Source organism: Pyrus communis, chromosome 8 (genome assembly GCF_041283825.1).
Source record: "Pyrus communis isolate YQ-2024b chromosome 8, ASM4128382v1, whole genome shotgun sequence".
In the NCBI taxonomy this organism is placed as follows: domain Eukaryota; kingdom Viridiplantae; phylum Streptophyta; class Magnoliopsida; order Rosales; family Rosaceae; genus Pyrus; species Pyrus communis.
In genome coordinates this window covers 17,098,993-17,124,228 of record NC_142572.1, presented here as the reverse complement: position 1 = coordinate 17,124,228, position 25,236 = coordinate 17,098,993, and the positions used below count along the sequence as shown (strand labels likewise).

The following is a 25,236-nucleotide window of genomic DNA, read 5'->3' as shown; positions in this document are numbered from 1 at the left end:
CCCAAGCGACGTCCGGAATCCCAAGCGACGTCGAATCGTTCGCTTCGGGAGGGAAAAAGGGAAAACCAATTAAGAAAAATAGGGGTTAATTGCATATTTGCATACTAAACTTCTGAGAGTTTTTCATTGTTGTCCAACAACTTTTATGGTTACTATTTGGTCTTAAAACTTTTGAGATTTTATTTAGGTTTGCATCCTCTCTCCGAACTTGTATAGAGCTATCAATTTTTTCATGAACTTTAATTTTAGTTGATTAACTCTTAAACTTTTATAATTAGCCAATTTCCACATTCTTTCCACATTCAACTTTAATTTTAGACAATTATCTCCCTAAACTTTTATAATTAGCCAAATTCCTCACTAATTCTAGATTTTAAAATCTAATTTTCCATTTATTTTGATCACGCAGACAATACATGAAAACGGTATGGGGGTAAAAAGAATGAAAAATTGGATAGATTAGGGGGGAAATTAGCTATTTATAAAATTTTAGGGAGATAATATGCTAAAGTTAAAGTTTAAAGGTGGGGAGGGGAATTAGCTAATTATAAAAGTTTAGAAGGGTAATCGACTAAAATTAAAGTTCAAGGGAGAAATTGGCAGCTCAATACAAGTCCGTGGGGGCAAACTGACTAATACCTCTTTTATTTAATGAGAAAATACTCGTTAGGCTTCCACAATAGTTTGAGTGAGTGTGATACTTATATATACGAATCAGACAGTTTGAGTTTGATATTTATAGCACTACGCAGTAGTGTGAATTTCATATATTGGTATTACACTCATGAGTTTTAATATATTGAACTCGTGACTTACTCAATTTTTCAACTTAGTGTAAAAGTGTGATTCCTCTATGAGTTAAGTATATTGGTATTACACTCACTTCTTCTAGCGCATTGTAAAAGACCTTATAAAAATTTACCAAAGTGTGTTTATTTCATGTTTAGTTCTATAAGTCAAGAATATGACAGAACCAAATAGCATCCATCGGCCTAACATGGGAGAGATTTTTTAGTGCCCAGAACACGGCATTGAATATCATATGTCATTATATAATTGAAGAGATTTGATAAATAAAAAATTAAAAAAAAACTTTATGACATACGATATACCATCTCGTGTTCCGAACACATTAAAAATTTTCTCATAAACTAGAGATGTTTTTATAATTAGCATAAAATTCAAATCGAAATAACTTAGACTCATGTGTCTTCTTTTACGTATAAATCACTACTTAAGTGGTGGTATAAGTCACACAACTTAGACTCATGTCTCTTCTTCCATCACAAACAAAATAAATGATTTCACCTTATTTCTCTCATGTTTCAAATCCAAAAAACATTTTGAATGAAATTGCAGGCAACGCTAATTCTCTAAACTACTGTGTCATGGCATGGACCAACTTGGGACGAATATCAAATTTAGGACCATAGAAAAATATTCACTAAATGAAAGGGGCACAGTTGCAAAAAACTCATAAATTTATTAAAGTGCAATTCTTGTTTTGTCCTCGGTCTTTCTTTTCCCCTTTCAATAAACCAGAGCGAGTCGCACAGGAAAATCAAATAAAGGGAAAGCAATGGAAGACGACGAGATAGAGGAGGGGATGCTGGTGGAGGAAGACGCCACGCCGCCGCCGCCTAAGAAGCCGGAGAAGTTGCCCTACGAAATGCTTCAGGAGAGCAAATCCTCGGTGGAGGACATAGTGGCGAAGATGCTCGCCATTAAAAAAGAAGCCAAACCTAAATCGGAGCTCCGCGAGCTCGTCACTCAGATGTTCCTCAACTTTGTCACCCTCCGCCAGGTTCGGAAATCTTTCTAGGGTTTCACATTTATCAAAAGATTAGGGCTTTACCGTTTTTTTTGTGGTTGAAAGTTGGGGATTTTGTTTGATTGAATTTGGAATTTGCAGGCGAATCGCTCGATCTTGCTCGAGGAGGACCGAATGAAGGCCGAGACGGAGAGCGCGAAGGCGCCGGTGGACTTGACAACGCTGCAGCTCCACAATCTGATGTACGAGAAGAGCCACTACGTGAAAGCCATTAAAGCTTGCAAGGACTTCAAGTCCAAGTACCCGGAGATCGAGCTGGTGCCGGAAGAAGAATTCTTTCGCGACGCACCGGCCAATATCAAGGAGCCGACGCTGTCGAATGATGCGGGCCACGACATTATGCTCAAGAGGCTCAATTTTGAGCTCCACCAGCGCAAGGAGCTCTGCAAGCATCATGAAGAGCTGGAGATTCATAAGAAGGATCTGTTGGAGATGATTGCAAATCGGAAGAAGTTCTTGTCCAGCCTTCCTTCGCACTTGAAGTCGCTAAAGAAGGTGTCTTTGCCGGTGCAGAACCAGTTGGGGATTCAGCATACCAAGAAGCTCAAGCAGCACCACTCAGCGGAGTTGCTTCCGCCACCTCTTTATGTAGTTTACTCGCAGTTCATGGCACAGAAGGAGGCGTTTGACGAACAAATTGAGTTGGATATTGTGGGGAGTGTGAAGGATGCTCAAGCTTTTGCCCACCAGCAAGCAAATAAGGACACTGGTAAGTAATGCTCGACTCTTACCATGTAGAATATAAATTTTGATGTTTCATGTAGGTTTGAAGTTCCCCAATTGAAAACTTAATCTTCGAGTGCTTTTTTCGTTGGATTTGGTTTCGGTCAGCTTAGTCTGGATAAATAAGTACTAATGTTGTGTAATGGAACAGGCGTTTCTACCAATGTAGAGACTAGTAGGGAGGATGATGCACCAGATGAGGATAATGATGGGCAGCGAAGGAGAAAACGGCCAAAGAGGGTTCCAGTCAAGCAAAACCTTGAGCAGTCAGGATTTTATCAAGTTCATCCGCTGAAAATTATCCTTCATATCTATGATGATGAGGTTTCTGATCCCAAGTCTGCAGAACTTATCACACTCAAGTTTGAGTTTTTGTTGAAGTTGAATGTTGTATGCGTTGGAATTGAAGGATCGCATGACGCAGTGGAAAATGACATGTTATGCAACCTATTCCCAGATGACACTGGCCTTGAGCTTCCGCATCAGGTAGTAATGCCTCCTCTATTTGTTGGCATTTGGTTATCTTTGTGCTCTTCTATCTGATGTCTATTCTATTAAGGGTTCATCGTTCTCATACTTATTTTGTATTGACTAATACAGTCAGCCAAGCTTGTTGTTGGTGATGTTCCTGCATTTGATGAAAAGAGAACTTCCCGTCCATATAAGTGGGCCCAACATTTGGCAGGAATTGATTTCTTGCCCGAGGTGTCACCTTTGCTTGCTGCCCCTGAAACTTCAAGTGGCGACACCACTAAAAATGACACTGTTATATCTGGTCTGTCACTTTACCGCCAGCAGAATCGAATACAGACAATTGTGCGAAGAATTCGTTCCCAGATAAAAGCTCAGATGGCTCTTGTGTGAGTCAATGCTCATTATATTTAGAGTCTTGAATCATCAAGAACATTCTAGAAAATCTATAGGACAAGGATACTACAATGTGATCAAATCCTAATGTTAGCTCTAGTGTTTTGTTTTACTTGGTTGCGACTGCTATTGGCATTTTTCTGATATAAAGTAGCTAATTTGTATTATGCTTGTTTCTTTTAGTGCTTGCCCCTTTCTTTGGATCTTAACTCCGTTCTGTCTGTCTATAACTTCTATGCGAGACAGATTCTCTTTATTTTGCAAGTCCCTTTGTGTTTTGTTTGTGAGTGGTTAGGTATGCCCTATGTTGAGAAGTTGGCATTCTTTGATTGGATTACAGGGAACAGATTGAACCACTTACTAAGCTTAAATGGCCGTCTTTGTCTTGTGAAAGTGTTCCATGGGCTTTGCATACCCCTTTGTGCAAATTGCATGGTTTTTCATCTGTAGGCCCTTCACCTAATGTGGCATCATCTTTGTCTGTCATAGATAAGGAGCAGGGTCAAGAACCTATGGATGTCAATTTGGTTGGACGGTCTGGTCCTTCAAAGGAAGAGCAGGAGAGTATCAGAGATGATGGAGAACTTCCATCATTGGTTCCAGCTGCATCCATTGTCAATGACAATAAACTTTCTCACCATAAAGGAGCTAATCTTGACCCCTCCGGACGGCTGTCTTTACTTTCAAAAAGACCTCCAATCAGCAAGGCCAAATCCCTAAGTTGTAAGAAACATGATGCAGATTTAGATCTTTTTCTGGATACAGAGAGTGATCTGGACGAACGTACACCTGTGCTAGAGGAAGAAAATTTAGCATCTGTTGAAAGCTCTGAAAATTCATGGGTGGATTTTGGGGTCAGAGAATTTTGTGTTGTTTTGACCCGGAAAATAGACAAGGATAAGAGGAATATGACGCTAGAAGCCAAGGTAGCTAATGATTCATGTGGTATATTTTTTCGTGCTTTTGCATCAAACATTACCTTTTGACATTTTTATCACTTCTATTGCGGCAGATTAAGATCAGCATGGAGTTTCCTTTGAGGCCACCCTTTTTCGCATTGAGTCTGTGCACTATATCCGGAGAAAACCATACAGAGAGTGATGAGTCTGAGTGCTACAATGAACTTCGTGCATTGGAAGCAGAGGTAAGCAGTTGATAACATAGGAAGAACTATCATGAATAAATCAGTCGAGGGCGTGTTTTATTGCACTTTGACAAGCAAACGATCTAGACTGCATTTATTTTATCTGCACCACAGCACAGCAGTATGGTCACCTTACCTTTTTTGCAGCGTATTGATTATGACTACAGTTTTTGTTCCTCTTCGGAACTGGAATTCACAGTTTCCCTTTCATTCTTCTAGGTCAATATGCTTATGGTGAAGATGTTACCTTAAAGTAAAGAAAATAATATCTTAGCTCATCAGGTTCGTTGTCTGGCAATGTTATTCGACTATTACATGGACGAAGCATCCCCGTCTTGTGAAAAGAGACACAGCACTTCTGTTGTTGATGTTTGTTTGTGCAAGCCCGTCAGTGGTCAGATTGTTGCCAGATCATTTAGAGGAAGGGATCGCAGGGATCGCAGGAAGATGATATCCTGGAAGGACATGGAATGCACTTCAGGCTATCCTTACTAGACCTGTGGTTTCGGAATCTGAATATAACAACGCTATTGGACCGCTGGAGCAGCCGATCAGCCGGGAGTTGGAAAAACCAATTCGCTGACAATTAAGTCTTGTTGCTCATTCGAAACATTATTCTTAGTTCATTTTCCACTGTTAAGTAGTATTCCTTCACAACGAAGAACGCAAGGTTGGTGTGAACATGAGACGACCGTATATTCCTGGGATCGTCAAATGGCATCACTTTGACCGTTTTGAGTCTGGAGTTTGTGACGGGACCAATGAAAAAAAGGCTTATTTTTAGCTGTCCTTTGGAACTTCATTTTGATCATGCTTTGTTTTCTATAACTCAATAGTCATCAGTAAAGTTTTGACTTGTGGACTGTCTCTTCTCTTGTGAAACTTATAAGTCGCCTCATAAAACACGTGAGACCTAACATTTAGTAAGGCTATACCATATGTACAAAAAATTTGATTATAAATCTTCATTATGAGTTAAAATTTAGCAATAAAAGAATATTAAGTTTATAAGAAATTGAAGAGATGCAAAAAATAAAGGAAGAAATTGATTAGCCTTGCGCATCCACATGAAATGAGCAAATCTAAAAGGCAATGTGAAGTGAATTTTAGTTTTATAAAAATAACTTTCAAGTTCCAAGGGATAAGATGAGATTAAAATCGAGTTCTAAGGAGCAAGGTGAAGCGAAATTTGAGTTTCAGATAGTAAAGTGATGACTTTTGAGTTATTGAAAGCAAAATGAAATTAAAATCGGTTCCAGGAAACAAAGCTAAAAATCTTTGAAAAAGAAGTAACAAAACCCAAAGATAACACAAATGGTTTGATGCACAACACTCACAAATATGCAGTCAGAATCTGTTTGACTAACGTAGACTACGTAGTAAACTGAACATGTGAAATCCTGACCATATTTTTCTTCCTTCCCCTGTTTCTACCTACTCTCTCTCTTCTCTCCCTCTTCATAACAATACTCAGAGGAGAAGAATATCAAGTAAATAGATATGTAAAGTTCACATCTACAGCGCACACTAAAACTCTCAAAATCTACACCACAAGACATGTGCTCCTTTGAATATGTACAGCACGCCCCATCTAATCACATTCCTCTTGCAGCCCCGACACTTCACAACGGACCTGTCATTGTTCTTCTCAAGCATCGCTTCTTTCCTCGTTGAAGGTTTATAATCTCCATGTCCTGCTAAGTGATCAAATTCCAAACAACTCATCAAAAATTATAAAACGTCGATGTATCCAGAGTCATATAAATTGTTAAGCAGCAATTTTAATGCAGTTTTGAGCCTTTTTCAAGTAATAATACTATGGCAACAGGTAACACCAGATTGCAGAAAATTCTAAATTTTGGCGATTTATTAAAAGATAATATTGTTCGAGGGACTTTGATAACAAAACTTATTGGAAAAATGCTCAGAATGGCTAGTTTGAACTGCATAGAAACAATTGAGCAGTTCAGTCACTGCAATGGAGTTGCAAATAAAAAAGAATTCCCAAACAGAACAATCGAAGTACCTGATTCTTTTGCATTTCCGCCATTTCAGCCTGTTTTTTCTGCAACTCTTGGTTCTCCTCCTTCAGTTCTGCAACTTCTGCTTCCAATTCCGTTGTGTATGCCTGGCAGAAGCACAAAGACGAAACAATATAAGAACCATGACGAAAACTACGAGATAGAATAAAATGCAATAATAGTCATCCTCTTTTTATCCAATGCAGTTCTATTCAAAGCAGAACTAACGTTCGAAGGTGTGGAACTTATTCAATGCTCTAACGATTCGACATTATACACACGACTACTTAACGTTACTTACACTTAAAGCAAGTGTTTCCATTACCTTGTAATAAACAGGATCCTTAAAAACTTGTCATGACTGTAACTTCTCAAAATCTTTCGTCTCTTTGACACATCGAATCACTATCACATTTACCACTCTGCCGCATGAATCTTCCATGAAGTTTTGGGATACAAAATGTTATTAGACGATGAATGCAGAAAGGTCAATGTCGAGCAAAATTGATAAGGCGACAAGTGACAACAAGATGAATTTGTTCAATCTTGATGCCACTGTAAATATATTTTTTTTCTAACCTTCTCCAGAACTACTTTTAAATACTAATCACGGAAAAAAAAGCTTCACTGCATCTGCGTCCACCATAAGTTTGCTCTATAACTTGGCCGAAAGGACAAAAAATGTATAACTGCTCTATAACTTAAATCTATTAAGATGTTGAACTAAAACCTGATCTTTGCCGAAAGGACGCGAAATGTATAACTGTTAAGAATCAGCTGACTTTCGATTTGAGTTCAGGATCTACTAATCGTATCAAAGCTAGCAGCTTAATACAGATCCTATAAGCTTGAACTTTTAAGATCGCATCCACAATCTCTTTAATTCCGAATACTAACTCATACAAACATACCATCTTTCAAACATAAATAGTGAGTTGATAAAATTTCACACCTCCATTCAATGGTTTCTTTATTTACTTTTTACATTTCACAGAGCTTGAAATTCTGTATTATCGTAATTAATATCTCAAATTTACTATAGCTGAAACCATACATATATGCCTGACAAAGCAGTAAAACAAAGAAGACATTCACCTGCTTGCGAGCTCTGGACCTGGCAGCTGATTCTCTGTTCTTAATCATTCTTCTCTGCCTTCTCTCAACAACCTTCTCCACAGGCCCGCCGCCCTTCCTCCCCCTAAAACCGCCATTAAACACGTAAGGCACCGGTGACACAGACGACGTATCAGTACCGTTACTCTTCTCAATCCCATCAGATGACAACAGGTTCGCAGGTGAAGGCGTCACCACACGAACAGCTCCTAACCCAACCATTCCCATCCCTGAACTCGGAACCAAAGCGCCATTCAAACCTGGATCACCGATTCCCATCATCCCACCCCTCATTCCAGGACTACCCAACTGAGCATTTGGTCCCATAGGCAGCTGAGAAGTGTTGTAAGTCACAGGTTGTTGCTTGGGGAATATTTGCTGCTGCTGCTGTGGCATCTGTTGTTGTTGCTGGTGGTGCTGACTGTGATGCTGACTTGATCTAACCCCATTAGCATTCAATGGCAAATTTGAACCTTGATTCGGAACCTGATGATTATCGTTCTCAGAAACTCGATTCCCCATCACACCAACACCGCTATTCGGTCGCTGAAACTCGAATTCCAAACTACCAGAATTACCAAAACGAGACAAATCACCAAAAAAACCAGCACCATTAGGCTTTGGAGCCACTTGTGCATCTTCTCTCACAACCCCAGCTCTAAACAAAAACTCCTCCAAAGTCATCTCCCCCAAAGTCGGCTGCCTCTGAGGCATATTAGACCCGCCGGCACCCGTTCCTTCTTTCGAAAGGTTCTTCCACACCTCATCCACAGTTTTCTGGCTCAGGGTCCGGGGCAGGGTCAGAGAGCCCTGCCTCTGAAGAGAACCCCCACTGCCGTGGCCAAGCCCGTCTTGGCCACCAGCGCCGCCGGCAGCCGGTGCTATAATCTGAGTCTCTTCAGCCGTCCATATGCTCTTCAAGAGCTCATCCATGTTCATAGACCCAAAATCCTTCCCTGAGCCTCCAATGGTGTTCTGCAGCTCCTCAAACGTCAGCGTATAGATCGACGACTGCCTTGCTATCGGCGGTTCGTTCCCAAATCCCTTAAAGTTCATGTTGGTTCCCATTTTCTGTGAAATCTGAGCCAAAAAACAAAGACCCAGAAAAAAAAATAAAGTTGAGGTATTTACTTGCACTGTCTATGACTGTTTACTAAAAGAGCTTCCCTTCAGCTCACGGAACTCAACAGTGTCAACTTTCACCCATAAAAAAAAAAACGGAGTTTGAAGAACACAGACCAAAATCTCAGCTACCCCTCCTCAAATTTCAGTCAAAGCTCAGATTTTTTTCACGAAAATACGAAAAATCTGCCTAAAAAAAGCTATCAAAATTCAATTTTTTGCAAAAATAAAAAAATCCCCAGATCAAAAAGCACAACACTTTAACACATATCAGCAATCCACAGCAAGAGATAAGAAGTAAAGACTGAAACTTTGAAGAACCCTATCATCCAAAAGCATTAAAAAAATAAAAATTATAATTTAAGATGAACAAAAAAAGGAGGGAGAGAGACAGAATTGGGTTTTTTTTTTTTTTTTTTTTTTTTCTTCTTTTCTAATTTACCTTGTTACTATTTTTGGTAAAATGTTGGTGGTGTCCGGTGGCTGCGGTTCCTCCTGCTTCTTAGGGCTCTGGTGGAAGCGCCAAGTGTCTGCTGCTCCTTTGCCCTTCGCCTTAGCCTTTTAAAACACCGGGCAGTGGGGAGGGTGGGCGATTATTATTATTATTATTTAATTACTAAATTATTAAAATAATGGGCCGCGTGGACCAATGAGATGAGAGTGGGAGGATTTGATGTGACCGCTGACCAATGAGGTTGTGCAATGTGGAAGGATCTGGACCGTCCGGGTATTTTCGAATGGAGGGCCGGATTTGGTGGTTTGCATTTTGTTAGTGGTGGCGACGGGATAAGGACTAGTGGGTTGCAGTGCACTCACAGAAAAAGCGGTTGGTCCACTCACGTTTGGTCAGGGCATTTTCGTCCACAAAATTAAATTTCTATATTTTTAAGGGTTTTTTTTTTCCTTGTTTGGTGCACGTGAAAGCGAGGAACCGACAACCGTCGGTCCTGAGGACAAAATTTCAGATATTTTCGTAGGAAAAAATCTGTAATTTAAGTTTGATGGTTGTACGATAATACCCTTGTAATTATTCGTAATTTTCAATAACAAGTTCAGAGCAAACTGAGAAAGACTCGAAAGTAAAATCCAAAATAAAAGGAAAAAGGAAGAAGAGGTTGGGGAAAGAGAAAAGCATGCTTAAACATTTTGGTTGCCACCGACCCCAACCAAAGAAAGTGGTCGAGGGTTGGGGAGAAAAAGTTTTGAGAGTTTTAATGAAATATTTTTAATACTGTTTATTTTAACGAAAAATAATTTTTTTACTTTAAAAAGTCACTCACAACACATTTTTATCATTTTGATTAAAACTTAAAATTTTCAAGTTCTTTTCATTAATTTTCCTAAAAAGTTTTGATTCGTTTCTACATAAGAGAGAGAGAGAGAGAGAGAGAGAGAGAAGAGAGTTTGAGACTTACAGACATTGTTCTCTTTCTTTTTTTTTAGTTTTGCACTACCTATTTTTTTGTAGTCCTTGATTAATTAAATCAAAAGAGAATAAAGGAACATAAAATAAAAAGTGTTGAAAGAAAATTGAGGAACTAAAACAAAAATGCAGAAATAAATTTCATACTCTTTTTCCTTTTTACACTTCTGTTATTTATTTTTTATTTTTTTGCAAGGTTAGTTATATTCTTTGATTTGTTTTTTTAATTTATTAAAGGCCAAAAATAAAGTTAATAAAAGAAAATTAAGATATTTAAATATAATAAAAAAAAGTACAAAAAGAAAACAAGTGAAAATCATTTACTCAAAAGAATGACTGAATTTTTTTGGTCGAATAAATTAAAACTTGAACTAAAAGCTCATTTGAAGTGAAAAAGAAAGTATGACATGCATGATCTAGTAGTTTAGATGTTAGCCAGATATGAAAAAAAAAAAAAAAAAAAAAAAAAAAAAAAAAAAAAAAAACTAGTTCATATAAAGGAGTGTTTCAAAAGGTTGTGGACTGAGTGCATGAGCCGCCCAAATAATGATAGACCAAATATCATAATACTGATCTATCAAAAATAAGAGAAATTTTTCGATATATCAGAAACACGATTCAATATACGAAATGTCATAATATAAATAGTTAAAATTTTATTTTAAGTATTCAATCACTTCTTTTATGAGATGTTTCAGGTTGTTTCCAATACACTAAAAAATCTCCAAAAATAAGCTGAATGGAAACATACACTAACCTTGATTTCCGAAAAGGACAAAAAAGGTACTTGACCCTTCGCGGGTATAATATGTTTTATGAGGAGAATGATTATACAAGTCTCCTAACTGCAATAAGTATTTTCGACCAAGTAGCATCCAGTCTTATTTATATCTTGTACCGACGAAGATTTTTAAATTACATTTTACGCATCAATCATACTTTAATTAGAACTTGTTATTTACAAAATTGTGAATTAAGTACATAATTAGTGCTATGTATCAAAGACCAAGGGTAAGGATTGATACTGAAAGTCAGACGTATTTCATACAATAGTATTTTTTTTTTAATTTGATTAGAAAAGTGAATTTCGTATAATTTAATTGATCCTTACACTGTAGCACGCGCAATTATAGAAAGTTGTCTGTCTATAATTGATCAGCCGAATCTCTTAATCTCATTGTCTCACCCTACAACTGTTACAACCTTATTAAATAATCAACTTTTTTTAATCTAAGAAAGTTCTGGTTCGCTTTGTCAAATTGCATTAATGTTTTGCCCGTTATTTGATGAACTTCTAAATGTAGGGATTGGACTGGATACATCGAATAAGTTCAACATATTTTGTCTTACAAATCTCATCTAGAAGGGATGAGACAATGAGATTGGCTTCGACTCAATTTTAATCGTGTGTTATCATACAACGTCAATTTTTTGAATTTAAGAAAGTGTGGGTTTGCGAGGTTCATAATAAACTACTATTCTGACCGTTTTCTAGTAAACTTATGAATGTATGCAATTGGTTTATTAAATTGAACAATAGTTTGACATAGTATGTTTTACAAATCTCATGTAAATAGGTGAGATTGTAAAAGACTGATTCCGACTCAATTCCAATCTTGTCCAGTCCCGACCAGCAACCACGAAGTCCATAAAAGTGCAAGATGCTGCCATGTATTTGTCTTATGTAGTAGACTTTTCAAGTGAAGACGTTGATGTTGGAAGTAGGGTTTTTGCTTGTGGACTAAGGCCATTTATGCAAAGCATAATTAGTACTATAGCTATCTCCACCTACAAAGCATGCACTTTGATTCTTTTTAGGTAAAGGAAGGCACTTGGTGCTGGCACCAAGCAATTTCATACAAAAAAATTCAATCCATGAGCATCATAGTTGCTGCTGCCAGTCGAGGATTGGAAGCAAAGAAAATGGAGAAAAGTTGTCGAGCACCTAAAATATTTCCTAAATTGAACACTTTGGTGCAATGCTTGCTTATTTAGTTTTCCCCTTTTGGGTTGGAGTCTTTATCCTTTGTGAAAGATTAGTTTGAAAACAGAATTAACCAAGTGTACCTTCGGTGTGAATTCTCGGAACAAAACCCAACAAGTTATGATTAAGGGAAATGATTTCGACTGCGATATTTATTCATTCAAATGTCAGAGATATTCAAAAGTGCGCAGAAAGAAAGGAAAATGAGTGCAGAAATCACTTATGATAATAATATACACCTATTACAAGAGCAAAACTAATAACCGGTGACAGTAGTGCCTATAGTTTACGTTAGATGGTGACGAAACGAGTGTTATGGATGACATAACTGATTTATTACTTTGTTATATAAACATTTCTGTTAATATAGAAGTGTAAACTCGTTTATCTAACAATTATATATAAACGTATTCCCATAAGATATGAATTCGCATAGCAGAAAACCCTAAAATGAATAATGAAAGACTTGTAAGCTCAACTTGTTGTCGTTCATCAGCCTATGCGTCTATCGCAGTCATAAGAATGCTCTAGGTGCTAGTTATTTTAATTAGCATCCTATAATTGGTAGAAGTAGTTGTAATTTAGCAACTTTTTAGGAGTAGTTGGAGTCTTTGGCTTAAAAAATGGTAGGGTCTTATTAACAAGTAATATTTGTTCATGGTATGGTGCCACGTTCCCTAAAACAAATCCACAATTTTGGAGAAATAAAACACACCTAAAAAAAAAAGGCATAAAGTATTGCTATTGCTTTCGTAGATGTGAGTTCATAACTGCACAATGCATGCGTGTTGTTTCAGTTTAAATGGGATGAGGCGGATGCACATTGAAATTAAGGTGGTTTCATTATAAAAAATATATATATGTGAAAATCTTTTGCAGATTTTTTGACTATTTGGTATGAGTTTTTTTACGCTCATTAAGTGTTTGATGTAATGCATATTAGGTAGCTTTCAACAGCACTCAACATATGGTGTCGAGTGTGCTCGACAAATTATCTCTATAACACTAGTCAGATTGCTTTGGCATATTGTCGATATTTGTTCACATGTGCGCAACATGATTCGGTTGACGACAACATGTCCACCAAGTGTTTGACGAAATGCCTGATCGAATAAGCTGAATTTTTATGTGTGCTTCGCGTTCTGTTTTTATCTAAAAAGACTTAAACTTTTAACATTAAGACCCTCTAACGTTCGAAAATTGAATCCGGCATTGCTCATAGTTAGTGATTGGTGAGAACGCAACAGTTCAAAGTTCAAAACCTCATCCCATCCAATTATTTCTTGGCCAAGTGAAGCATCGGATTTAGTTGTGGGAGAACAAAGCAGCAGTTGGTTATTTTGGTATGGTAAGATTCAGAATTGATTGATGCGCTCCAACTCAAAAGGATTAGAGAAGATGACATTTACAGCTGAGGATGCTACTAACTTTCTCGGTCGGACCTTCTCATTTTATGTTTTTAGATGTGATTAAACGATTGTAGATTTAGTTGATTCTCACATAGTTAATTTTTAAATATGACCTAGAAAATAAATATTTAGATCATCGTTGGAAAATACGAAGCAGAGCCGTGAAGGAAAAAGGAGAAGATTCGAATGAAATATTGCTACTAGCATTTCTATTACATTTTACACCATCTATAAGAAAATCTGTCTTGTACTTGGTTGCATATTTTGTTGTAGTGACGACAAAGATAAACACAAATATACAATTGAAAGTATCTAAAGTTTGCACATTTACCTATAAGAGAAACAAATATAATAATTGTTCTTATAACGCTCATCACATGATGTGACTTCGGGCATGCTGGTTCCTCTATCGTTTGCTTGGCACTTGGCACTAATCAGTTGAGGATCACCCCAGCGGTGACACGAAACTGAAAGTGTAGGTAGGATAGGATTGAAATTCTCTCGATATCCTTGTCGCTGGATTTGGAACAGACGTTAACGATACGAGACAGCTGTTGGTTGTCGACTGTGATGCTACGAATCTGGTTTCTTCTGCCGAGAAATTCGTTAATGCACTGTTTTTTACTTCTTGTTTCTTTTCTCATTAATTGTGAGAGAAGATCCATTGATGCAAGTGTTAGCCCGGATGCATCAATGACTAGAAGCCACTCGCGTGCTTGGGCGACTGTTCTAACACTCCTCTCAAACTACTAACCGCCGGAACATAAGCATAACCACTAACTTGAAGATTTCATGGTCCAATTTAACCAAGATTACTTCTTAGCCTATGCACACCAAATGAATAATTTTGTAGGGAGAACAGTAACAAGCCAAATGCAATTTTATTCACCACAGCATTTAGCCTCACATTTTTACTGAAGTCGCATCATGTACCTTCAAAGAATGTACCATATTTACTACTGCTAATTTCCAACATCTTACTCTCTAACAATTTAAAATTAACATATAACGAGAAATATGGAACGAACAAAAAATTTTCCTTGACATACAGTTATACAAAGTCAGATGATTCGACAAATCTAGCTTCATAAACCACGTCTGCGCTTTCGGAAATGTCTGAGAATGAAGCTGTCTGCGTATAAAGGATAGTTCTTCCTTATCAGCCCCTTTATGCATTTCCAATATGAAAAGTCGACTAGTGTTCCGTCCTTTTGAACAATGAACAAACATCTTGAGCTTTCAAAATCAGGGTGATAACCAACCTGTCAACTCAAAACGAGAAAAACGCATCACATGAGAATCAGATTTACTTATAATACAAATACAGCATGCTTGAGAAAAACCCCAAATCGCTCATCGTTGATGAAGTGTTGAATGCAGAAAAAGTTTTTCGTGATTGGCTTTAAATTTCGAAAACGACTACCTGAAGCCAAGTTCCATCATTTTGAAAGCATGTATACTTCTCAATGCCCTACGATCCTTTTGGGATACTAGGGGTTGATTAGCATTTCTTCGGTCAATTCATTATATGCCTTCTAAACACCATATACTAACAAGTAACAGTTCTTACTTATCATTCACCGGTAAAGCCATATAAGAAACAATGCAGATAACTAGATATCTAAGGGGAACTAGAGAGATTGAGCTTCAACCACCTTCCACAATCAAGTGATAAAACACTCCCAAATTGGAGTGTGGTGTGGGAGTTTGTGGAGGGGAAGCGATATTAAAATATGACGAAGGGTGAAGCTAACATTCATCACCTACACCATCCCCAAGTTCCAGTAGCTCAGTTGGGAGGATAAAAGGTGGATGATGCTTAATGAGCCAGACTTGAATCAAAGTTAAAGTTAAAAAGTAGTAAAAAACCCGAAAGCAATCAAGTCTGATCATCGCCAAAACAGAAATGACAAGCAACATAGGAGAAGCTATCCAGAAACAGGCAAATCCAAACAGATACCATTCATGTTTCTCTAGATGCTCAGTTGCCAAAATCCTCTCACTTATAAGCACTTCTATAGTAAATTAAATTCATTGGGATCAAACGAAAAATGAGCAATCAAGTAATCAATCATCAGAGTTGTAAAGCAGCTTAATTTGAAAGCAGCCTAATTCAAAAGCACCAAAACACTAAAATGGGCAATCAAGATTAAAGACCAATACCCAATAATCAAAATTGGCACCCCAAACACTAAACCCCAGAATTGCAAAGCAGCTGAATTCAAAAGCAGCTTAATCTGAGATAATCGAATAAAGAAAACAGAAATTACCGTGATATAATCGATTCCAGAACCGATCTTCTTCTTAGCTTCAGGATGAAACGGAAGCAACCTTTCGAGAACAGTCTTCTGATGCTCAGGACTCAATCTATCTCCGCTCTCGTACTTCCCCGAATGAAGAATCATCCTCACAAACCCTACCAGCGGAACTGTGTCCTCCAAAATCTTATCCTCCCAATCGACCCACTTTCCATCTTCCTCCGAAATCCCGTCCAAGTCCTTCCCGGACGACACCACCGGCTTTCGGAGCAGTCCCGGGTCGGGCCCCTGCGTCTCGGGCCTCCCGATTCTGCTACCCCCGTTGGGTCCCGTCTTCAGGGCGCAGGGGCGGGGGTAAGGTAACGTCGTTTTGAGGAAAGGGAAGGATAGAGTTAGGGGGCAGGGGTGGAGGGTGAGGGAGTTTAAGTGGCGGTGGAGGAGCGGCGGTGATCTGGAGAGAGATGCCATGGCTATCCCGCCCTTGAGGTACTAGTTGCTATGACTAAAAGGTGCTTTTTTTAGTCAGCACTTTCTCTCATCCTTCTTCAAAAGTTGAAGGCTTGAAGACCCATCAGTCACAGTCAGCGTCTATAGATTTTTAGCAGATAAACAAGGAAATGCCCACGAGGTTCTCCACTCTCCACCTCTGTTTCCGGATTTTGGGCCGAAAGCCCAGGCCCAATATAAAATCACAAAAATCCATAACCATACCCTCTTGCATTTTGAGCTTGGATTTTGCTTCGGTCAAGTTTCCTGTGCCAAGGCTCGTAGTTGAGTTTTAACTGTTGATGCATCGTACGCTCACCATTGTTTGTAAGGAAAACTAACGAAAATTTTAATTTTTTTTTTAATTTTAATGAAAAATGATAAATAAATGTGTAATGAATAATACCAGAGAAAGATAAAAATATGATTTTTCGTTAAAAGTAAACAATATCATAAGTGTTTTATTAAAACTCTCTTATTTGTAAACTTTGTACCTGCTAGCAGCTAAATTAGACCACTGGAGGGTCTTGGCAAATCCAGCCATTTGAATTTTAAGGTCTGCCGGCCTCCCCCAAGTGTACCAAGGCGAAAAGAGAGGTCGGTGAAGAGGTCAGTTGACGGCGGAGCGAAATGGAGAATCAATCATTTTCCATTTTTGTCCATCGGGATAAACCATTTTTATTAAGGGCGAATATAAAAATTATCTAAATAATTATGGCTAGAGAAAAGAAATTCAAAAGCCGTATATAGGCAAGTAATGCATGAACTTTTTTAACCAATATTTTTCTCTTCTGGTCCGAAGACCATCAATTGCGAATTGGAGATGCCTTGCTGAAACAGGAAGCCCATTTCGTTCAACCGAAAAGAGAAATCCATTTGGGCCTAAAAGAAACCTGATACGCATCAGTTACAAGGGACAAATATAAATCGTGATTATAAAGGACTCGAATCTCAGTGTTTGAGCACAATACCTCTACACATTGCCCTGATAAACACACAAAATTTTAACATCTCACTTAATTATGGTCATTGTTTTCGTTTAATTTATTCAATTCGATAAAAAAAGTGTGTGAAACTTATCTCTCATTGCCTAAAAATGCAATACATTATAAGGTAATTACATTTTACCACCTTGAAGTGTGTTTCATATAACGCTTTGCATCCTCATTTTTAAATTTCTAATTTATATCAACGATATTTCACATTAAATTAATTCGAACAACGAAAATAGAAGTTTAAACTTGAATGTATAGGGAAGAACACATTTATTTACCCAATTTGACTATGCCCAAGCCTTCAATCTTTTTAGCCATCATGTCAACCTTAGCAAATTATGGCGTTTATTTTAGTATTATCAAATCATGGTGTGGCTCATTTGAGGTTCTGTTTTTGCTTAATTAAAATTGCATGAACGCCTCGTGGATCAAACATTAATAAAAAATTAAAAATAACATAATTGCTAACTTTATCAAATAAGGTAGAAATGATAAGTTTGTGTCATCTTTTAGCGGGAATGAGAATAAATATGACATCCAGCACTACAATGACCCTTAATTTTGTTCCGTTCAGAAAATGCCAATTAAAATTTTGAAATTCAAATCGACTCGGTTGAATTAAAAATGAAAAACCTCAAGAGATGGCAGTGAAAGATGTCCGAATCAATCAACACTGGACAACAACTAAAAACTTTGTTTTGTTTTGTTTTATCATATAAGAAAATTTGAACGATGAAAAGATATACAAAAAATTGATCCAGAATTGGGACAACAATTAGAAACTTTCAAACAATTGCCAGCGGCCCGGTTTTGAGAACCTTCCCGCCTTTTGTGTCTAGCCACGCGCCATTCGTAAACCCTGGCAAAAATCTCAGAGAGCACTCAGAGCAGCACCATCAACGTTTTACGTATCCATTACTCTGTCCGAGATTTCAAAACGCTCAATAAAAACCCTCGTCATCTGTCGAAGCCGGCATCGGCTGTTGGGACCTCCGCACCGTTGCCGAGCAGCTCCGCTACAAGCTCTGCGCACCTCCGCCTCACGGCCGTGGTCCAAGGTAAGATCACCTCCTTTCTTATGCACACAACCTGTTTGATGAACTGCCTCAAACTGATAAAGCTTGCATTTTTATCGAATTTTGGGATTTTTGATGTGCAGCCGCAAGTTGATGTCAAGAGTTCCCAGAAGAACCGATCAATTCGCTCGCTGCGAACAGCGAAGGCACGTCGGGGAATATCTACTTGTGGAAGGTTAACTTTCCTATTCATTTTTTTTCACCTCTTTGAATTTATCTTTTTTTGAGCTCTGAAATGCTAATGAACATATTTTTTTTGTATTTATTAAGGTTAATACTGGTAGACTGCTTAAGAAATGGCATGCTCACGACAGAGGTGTTAGTTGCTTGGTATTTTTGGATGATGGCTCCCTGCCGATTTCAGGGTTGGAGGATGGAGGCATTAGAGTTTGGTCTCTTATAGGGTAACCATTTCTTATCGTATATTTTTTAATCTTATATTGTTTTTAATTATGCACTGAAAACGGTTATATCTCTATCCGTTGAATCTCACAGATTATTTGACGATTATCAAAGTGAATTAGAAAGCCATCTTTATGGAGCACACTCTTTGTGTAACGGATGTTGGCGCAGGATATGGTGGATGCAAAGCCATTATTGTGTCAGCATTTCAGGATCGCACGTGTAAGGTATGGCGTGGCCTTTAGTAAATTATAAACTGTGTTTGGTATAGTAATAATGTTTGGTAACGGACGGATCATGTACTGAACAATGATGACAAAGTTAGTTAAAATGGGGTCTGGATACTATAAGAGAAAACGATCAATGAATTCACCATCCACATGTGGATTGTTTGTCTTGACTTGTTGATCTTTTACTTTCTTAAATGCTCAGATTTATCTTCTCGATTTTTCGTAGCATGTACTTGTAATTCCCTCAATATCTATTGCGTGTCTTTTGCCTATTATGTACTGATGCATTCTTATTCATCCCACAAAAAAAACAATGCATTCTTGAAATTGCATGTGTTTTATAATTTTGATTTGGAAGTACATTTCTTAGGTTTGGAGAGTAGGAAGTGGGAGAGTATTGAGAAATATTGTTTTCCCTACCATAATTGAGTCATTGCACTGGATCCTGGTGAAAATGTCTTCTTTGCTAGTGGTAGAGATGGCAAGATATGCGTTGGTGCACTATGCTGAGAGTCCGCTTAACAGCAACAATGGATTGCATATCATCAATTGTTTCTCGAATCACAGGTTTCTCTCTTTTCCTATAGGCAACCTTTGAGTTTTCTTCAGTTAACACTTCTCTAATTTTTAACTGTGTATTTTTCGTTTTTCAAAGTATAATTGCCAAATATTGTTGCACGTTTTTAGAACCCTGCATTCTACCTTTAGTTATGACAGGCCTTGCATTCTGGCGAACTGAATCAAGGAACATTCATTTTGGTATATTTTGAATGAGCAAAACACATTTAACTTGAACTTTGTACTTTTGACTTTTGAACAGCAAATTTTTTACTTGCTTAGCATATGGCATTTCTGGAAATTATTTGATTTCTAGATTAGAAGATGGCGTGGTTCGAGTTTGGGATGCTAGAACTCATAATATTCTTCGCGTGTTCAAAAATGCAAAAGGTTATCTCAATTCTATTTGAATTATTTCCTTCCCTGGGTTTATGCATATTTGATGATATTGAAGCAAATTTAGTTGTATTTGATTAACACTATTTCATAATACAGTTTATATCCAAATATCTCAGTTGTTTGCGTTTAATCTGCCAAACTTTACTAATTTGTTTAGTATTTACATAAAATTTGCATTGTACTCTGCAGGTCCAGTGAATAATATTCTAGTCGTTCGACAACATTTTTTTGAGAAATATATTGAAGACCTCAAACAATTGCAATATACTACACACACACACACACACAATTAATGTGCCTATGTCTAGACTATCTTCATTCTGCCCGAAAGTAAAGGAAAAGACGATTCCGATGAAATCCGTAATGCAGCAGCCAACCACCGGTTCTAGTAATGCATGCAGCTTTGTCTCCCTTTCCATCTCACTTCCTCTCCTGCGTCCATTAGCAGAACTGGCAACAGTCAGGCAACATTGTTTGTACACCCTCTAACTGCTAGTAACTAAATCACACAACTGGAGGTCTGCAAAATTTTGTGACCATAAACTGTTACTTTCTTGCATATAATTTCCGGTTTAAAGTTGCTTATAGTCTCAAATCCAGAGATTTTAAAAATAAAATAAAACTAGAGCATTGCAAATCACAATATTGGGAGAGGAGGAATCGACCTGGGGACCTAGAATATGGTCTTTTTACCCTTGCAACATTATAAATTGTTACTTTCTTGCATATACTTTCTCGAGATTTTAAAAATAAAATAAAACTAGAGTATTGCAAATCGGGAAAATTGAACTCGGGACCTGGAATATGGTCTTAAACCGAGTTACAAGTCCCTTGCAACCTTATATATAATAACTTGTCTAGTTGGAACATGGGATCTTGTCATTTGGCAAGTATAATAAAACCTCGACCCTGATATTAGCGCATTGATGTAAAATGAATAGAGTGAGTTGGTAAATAAATAGAAAAGAGCTTAATTACCCGAAGTGGAAGGCCTCTTGTGCAACTAAATAGCATCCTTTGCTTCGACTATGCCTTCGCCCTCATCATCAAAATTAGAACCAGAATATTCAGACCCGATTCTGATGTTGGGGATGTGAGAAATCTTGGGCCACTCCTTTCCTCTGCCTTTTTGGCAACCTTGTGCAAGACTACCACAGTCTATGATGTCAAGTGTCTGAAGTGGTGTTTTCCGCAAGAAGTATGGCAATGTTTTTAGCTGATGGCATCGATAAAAGTCTAAAGAAGAAAGGCATGGCATTATGGTAATATGAGAATCCCCTTCCTTCCACTCTTCCACTCCTTTCCACTCTTCCCATGCCTCCATGTCAAGAAATTGGAGTTCTTTAAGTTTTGGGAATAGAGTAATGCATGATGATGTTGATGACGTTTCCTTTTCTATTCCTAGAAACTCAACTCCAACCTTTTTTACTCCTTTCATATTCAAAAGGACCAGTGTTTCGAGGGACGACAATTTTCCCAAAGGAGGTAAAACTTCACATTCATTCCATTCCTCAAGGCGAAGAAATCTCAAATTGTTTAATGACATGATCCAGTTGGGGGCAGTGCTTCCATTTTGCCCTGCAATTTGTAAAGATTCCAAATTTGGATGCGGTCGTAAGAAATCCAGTATTTCTGCACTTGTTCCACAATTAACAAAACTTACACCCAAATGTAAGAGTTGTCTGTTCCCCAGGGGTGATGCTGTCTCACCCTCACCCACAGCAACTTCCACATCCCCATCAATATATATTTCGAGTTCCCCCTGAAGTTGGTCTAAGTTTCTCAAATCTCCCAATTTGAACGCTTCATCGTCGTCTTTACCACCGCCAACAGGGCACACGTCTAGTCTTCTTAGATTTGTTAATCTCCCAATCCCTTTCGGCAAGTACTTCAGCTCAACGCAACCCTCAACATAAAGATGCTTTAAGTTAATCAACTTTCCCATGCTCTGAGGTAGGCTTTCAAGTTCCCTACACCATTTAAGGCGCAATGTCTGCAAATTGTATAAATTACACACCCCACTCGGTAGCTTTTTCAAATCATAATTTTCAGACAAATCAATGAACCTTAGATGCACCAATTCACCTATTTCTTCCGGAAGCTCTTCAATAGAATTATCACTCAAATTCAATGTCCTAAGATGTTTCAACTGTGACATCAAAGTTGAGTCCACAACGGTGAATTTTGAACCAAAAGTTGCAAGAGTACGCAAATCAGTTTTGCAGCTGGAAAATGAAACATGTGGAAATGGACCCTTGGGAGCAAGCAATAGGGTCAAATGGCGGATCTTATCACCCAAGGGATTTATCGTATTGTTACCACCCTTAACCTCCATAGTAAAGCATTCATGTTGAGTAAGATACTGCAGAAAGTCATGCACAATATCATGCATTTTACACCCCCAGATATCTCCATCACTGCCTTTTTCAAAGTCTTGGAAGAAAGATCGCATTACTAAATTATCAAAACTCCTTTGGCCAATTATTTTCTTCTCTATTTTTTCCTTCGAATAGAGATAATTTTGTGACATCCACAACTCAATCAAATAGTCTTTATCGATCAAATGATCTTTTGGAAAAATAACACAATATAAAAGGCATCGTTTGACCGCAGGTGCCAAATCAAGATAACTCAGTAATAATGGTTGGAAAACTTGTTGCTCAAACTTTTCTAGCTCCCATATATTACTGTCCAAAACTTCCTGCCATTCTTTCCTCGTTTTCTTGTAACGCATAAGACTGCCCAGAGTCTTTGCAGCAAGAGGCAAACCCTTGCACTTTTTTGCAATTTCTTTACCAATGGCTTCTAACTCACTATCCTTATCTCTACTAAAAAATGCCATGCAGTTGAATATTGACAAACAATCTGGTTCGCTCAACCTCTCCAAATCGATCTGTTGTGTGACAGCTCCTATCATATGAACAACATCCTGTTTTCGAGTGGTCACCAATATTCTACTGCCACGGGCGCCACTTTGGTTTAATGGCAACTTCAATTTCTCCCATTTCCTCTGGTCTTCAGTCCACACATCGTCCAGGACAAGGAGAAACTTCTTTCCCTCAATGGATTTAGACATACATTGCAAGACAGTTTCCAATTCATTTGAATTTGGGCTGGTATCTTTTTCGACACCCTCAATGATGGCTTTGGCAGTTTTGATCTCATCAAAAGGGTCCGAAACACAAACCCAAATTTTGATATCAAAACAGGCTTTAACATTTGCATCGTTAAAAGCCTGTTGGGCCAGAGTTGTCTTCCCCATTCCTCCCATCCCGACAATAGGGATGACAAGGAGGCCCCTCTCTTCTTGACTACTCTCATTCAACAACTTGCTGACCAAAACTTCCTTTTCTTGTTCTCTACCAAATATCACAGATGCATCAACAAAAGAAGAAGTTTTCTCTCGCTCGGGTTGTTCAATGGTCGTTCTCTCCATGGATTGAAAGTTATATCTCTGTCTTTGCTTAGCAATCTCATCTAAATTTTCATTCAGACGTTTGATCTTAAGAGCAATCTCACGACCACGAATTACCCGTCTGACTTGACGAAAACAAAAGCAAGAGGAGGGAATAGAGAAACATACCGCCTTCATCTTCTTCTTAGTAACAAGAGAAGTACTTCCACCGTGCTCTTCTTGTTTCTCAACTTGTTGTTTCAGTATTTCAGTGTTCCACTCATCCAGCACATTGTCCATCTTGTACGACACATCTTTCAGCTTCTCCAGCCAATTTCTCACGCCGGCATCCTTTACCTGCCTCAGCTCCGCATCCTCAAGCACATCACGAATCACTTCAAGGTTGCCAGCAAATTTTGCAACATCTTCCTCCGCATCCAAAACCAGGCTCACCTCTTCCTCGACGTGCTGGTAAGTTATCGAAGCCAGTTGTTCGAGAAGCACGGAAATGAGTGCCTCGGCCATCTTTCGGTTAGCAGTGGAAACAGAGAACCAAGAGATCGGAACTGAGAAAGTGCAGGATCGAAGGTTGTGGTATCACACTTGTTCTTCCCACCACTACTTGAGTTAGAGATGTTGCTCAGATGGATGTGACAACCGACAAATAATAAAGTGGTAGGGTAGAGGACATTTGTTCAACTTGACTTGTATTACAGCCATACATTGGTCCTCTTTCCTGTTATACCACTTATGTCCCATAATTTTCACGTGGGTAAACAGAAGTTGGGGAAGAGAAGAGGGGAAAGCACTTGAGAATTGAAAGTAAAAACAGAGTAGCCATGTACGGAGGTCACAGTTGAATTAACTTTTAAATTACACAATTTCATATTTGTCTAACTTTCGAGCATCATTTGTCATGGGGAGAAGAGCAATTTGCCGCGATTTTCTGGGAACTTAAAACACTCAAATAAACAAGAAATTTATACTGAAACATGGGATAAATTTTTTGTGAATTTCTGTTCCCAAGTGTTTTTGTTAAATTGCACTAATCGTATAATTGCCATTTTCATCGATTGTGACGGTGGAGAGGTAGTTTATGCCTCCATGGATGTGCAATGACTAGGTATTTAGCAAAGAAGATTTTTTTCATGTTAAACATCTTTTTCAGCCAAATAAGTTAAAAATAATAATAATAATAATAATAATAATAATAAAAGACTACTATTGCTAAAAAAAAATTAAAAACTAGTATTGCATGACCGGCTACACATTCCAGTTTTACTTTTTTACTTATTTTTGGAACAGTGCATTCGGCACAAAAGCCGATCTACCCCAAAGAAAAATTGCTGACTGGGCCTCCAAATAAATAAAAAAATATAAAAAGTTTCGAGTTTCAAGTTTCGAGCTGATGAAATTGTTTAATTGTGATAACTAACCGAGTAAAATTCTCTTATAATCTCTCCGGCCCAGAGATGCCTCACCTCTCTTCTGGCAAGATTTTGACATGAGAATGTGGGGGAAGGGTGATTTTTTACCATCTTAATTTCTTTACCTTTCCATGTTTTTCTATTTGAACGGTTATTGTTAAGCTACGTTAATATTTTACATTGAATTTTTTATAGAGATAATAAGATAAAAAATAATTTATGAAAGGTAGGGATAAAAGAAGATGAAAATAGAAAGGTAGAAAATCTTCTTCCGAAATGGGATGGCTAGACAAATAATAATGGTAGGGCAGATGTGAGTCATCTCACACCCACTTGTTGAACAATTATTATCTTTTTAAGCCGGAATCTTATCT

General features: G+C 37.9%; 4 protein-coding genes and 1 pseudogene across 8 annotated transcripts; 2 read left to right on the top strand and 3 right to left on the bottom strand.

Annotated features, from left to right (window-relative positions):
• Positions 1–1,516: 1,516 nt before the first annotated feature.
• LOC137717804 (THO complex subunit 5A-like) lies at positions 1,517–5,428 on the top strand. The gene is made up of 7 exons (XM_088698622.1): positions 1,517–1,804; positions 1,913–2,540; positions 2,706–3,040; positions 3,155–3,414; positions 3,762–4,347; positions 4,434–4,565; positions 4,785–5,428. The coding sequence occupies exons 1-7, from the start codon at positions 1,580–1,582 to the stop codon at positions 4,815–4,817; spliced, it is 2,199 nt and encodes a 732-aa protein (XP_088554748.1). The 5' UTR covers positions 1,517–1,579; the 3' UTR covers positions 4,818–5,428.
• A 443-nt stretch (positions 5,429–5,871) lies between these two features.
• LOC137717465 (ABSCISIC ACID-INSENSITIVE 5-like protein 5) lies at positions 5,872–9,403 on the bottom strand. 3 transcript variants are annotated; one of them, XR_015965342.1, is made up of 5 exons: positions 9,264–9,403; positions 7,682–8,779; positions 6,912–7,021; positions 6,592–6,693; positions 5,872–6,259 (listed from the first exon to the last, which is right to left on the bottom strand). XR_015965342.1 is itself a non-coding variant. In XM_068456850.2 (4 exons), exons 2-4 carry the CDS (start codon positions 8,765–8,767, stop codon positions 6,188–6,190), a joined length of 1,263 nt encoding a protein of 420 aa, XP_068312951.2. In that variant the 5' UTR covers positions 8,768–8,779; positions 9,264–9,403; the 3' UTR covers positions 5,872–6,187. The 3 variants fall into 3 exon arrangements, 2 of the variants coding, with proteins under 2 accessions (XP_068312951.2, XP_068312952.2); XM_068456850.2 differs by lacking the exon at positions 6,912–7,021 and having other exon boundaries at positions 5,872–6,262; XM_068456851.2 differs by lacking the exon at positions 6,912–7,021.
• Positions 9,404–14,499: 5,096 nt separating this feature from the next.
• LOC137718025 (protein DCL, chloroplastic) lies at positions 14,500–16,479 on the bottom strand. The gene is made up of 2 exons (XM_068457547.2): positions 15,908–16,479; positions 14,500–14,899 (listed from the first exon to the last, which is right to left on the bottom strand). The coding sequence occupies exons 1-2, from the start codon at positions 16,361–16,363 to the stop codon at positions 14,723–14,725; spliced, it is 633 nt and encodes a 210-aa protein (XP_068313648.2). The 5' UTR covers positions 16,364–16,479; the 3' UTR covers positions 14,500–14,722.
• Positions 16,480–18,546: 2,067 nt separating this feature from the next.
• Positions 18,547–24,332, top strand: LOC148695220 (protein ROOT INITIATION DEFECTIVE 3-like; annotated as a pseudogene). The gene is made up of 6 exons (XR_015965456.1): positions 18,547–18,627; positions 18,723–18,856; positions 18,948–19,081; positions 19,455–19,651; positions 19,905–20,032; positions 20,231–24,332. The product of XR_015965456.1 is annotated as a protein ROOT INITIATION DEFECTIVE 3-like (transcript).
• Positions 20,161–24,308, bottom strand: LOC137717432 (disease resistance protein RGA2-like). 2 transcript variants are annotated; one of them, XM_068456805.2, is made up of 2 exons: positions 21,020–24,308; positions 20,161–20,561 (listed from the first exon to the last, which is right to left on the bottom strand). In XM_068456805.2, exon 1 carries the CDS (start codon positions 23,958–23,960, stop codon positions 21,045–21,047), a length of 2,916 nt encoding a protein of 971 aa, XP_068312906.2. In that variant the 5' UTR covers positions 23,961–24,308; the 3' UTR covers positions 20,161–20,561; positions 21,020–21,044. The 2 variants fall into 2 exon arrangements, with proteins under 2 accessions (XP_068312906.2, XP_068312904.2); XM_068456803.2 differs by having other exon boundaries at positions 20,161–20,473; positions 21,020–23,960.
• Positions 24,333–25,236: the final 904 nt, after the last annotated feature.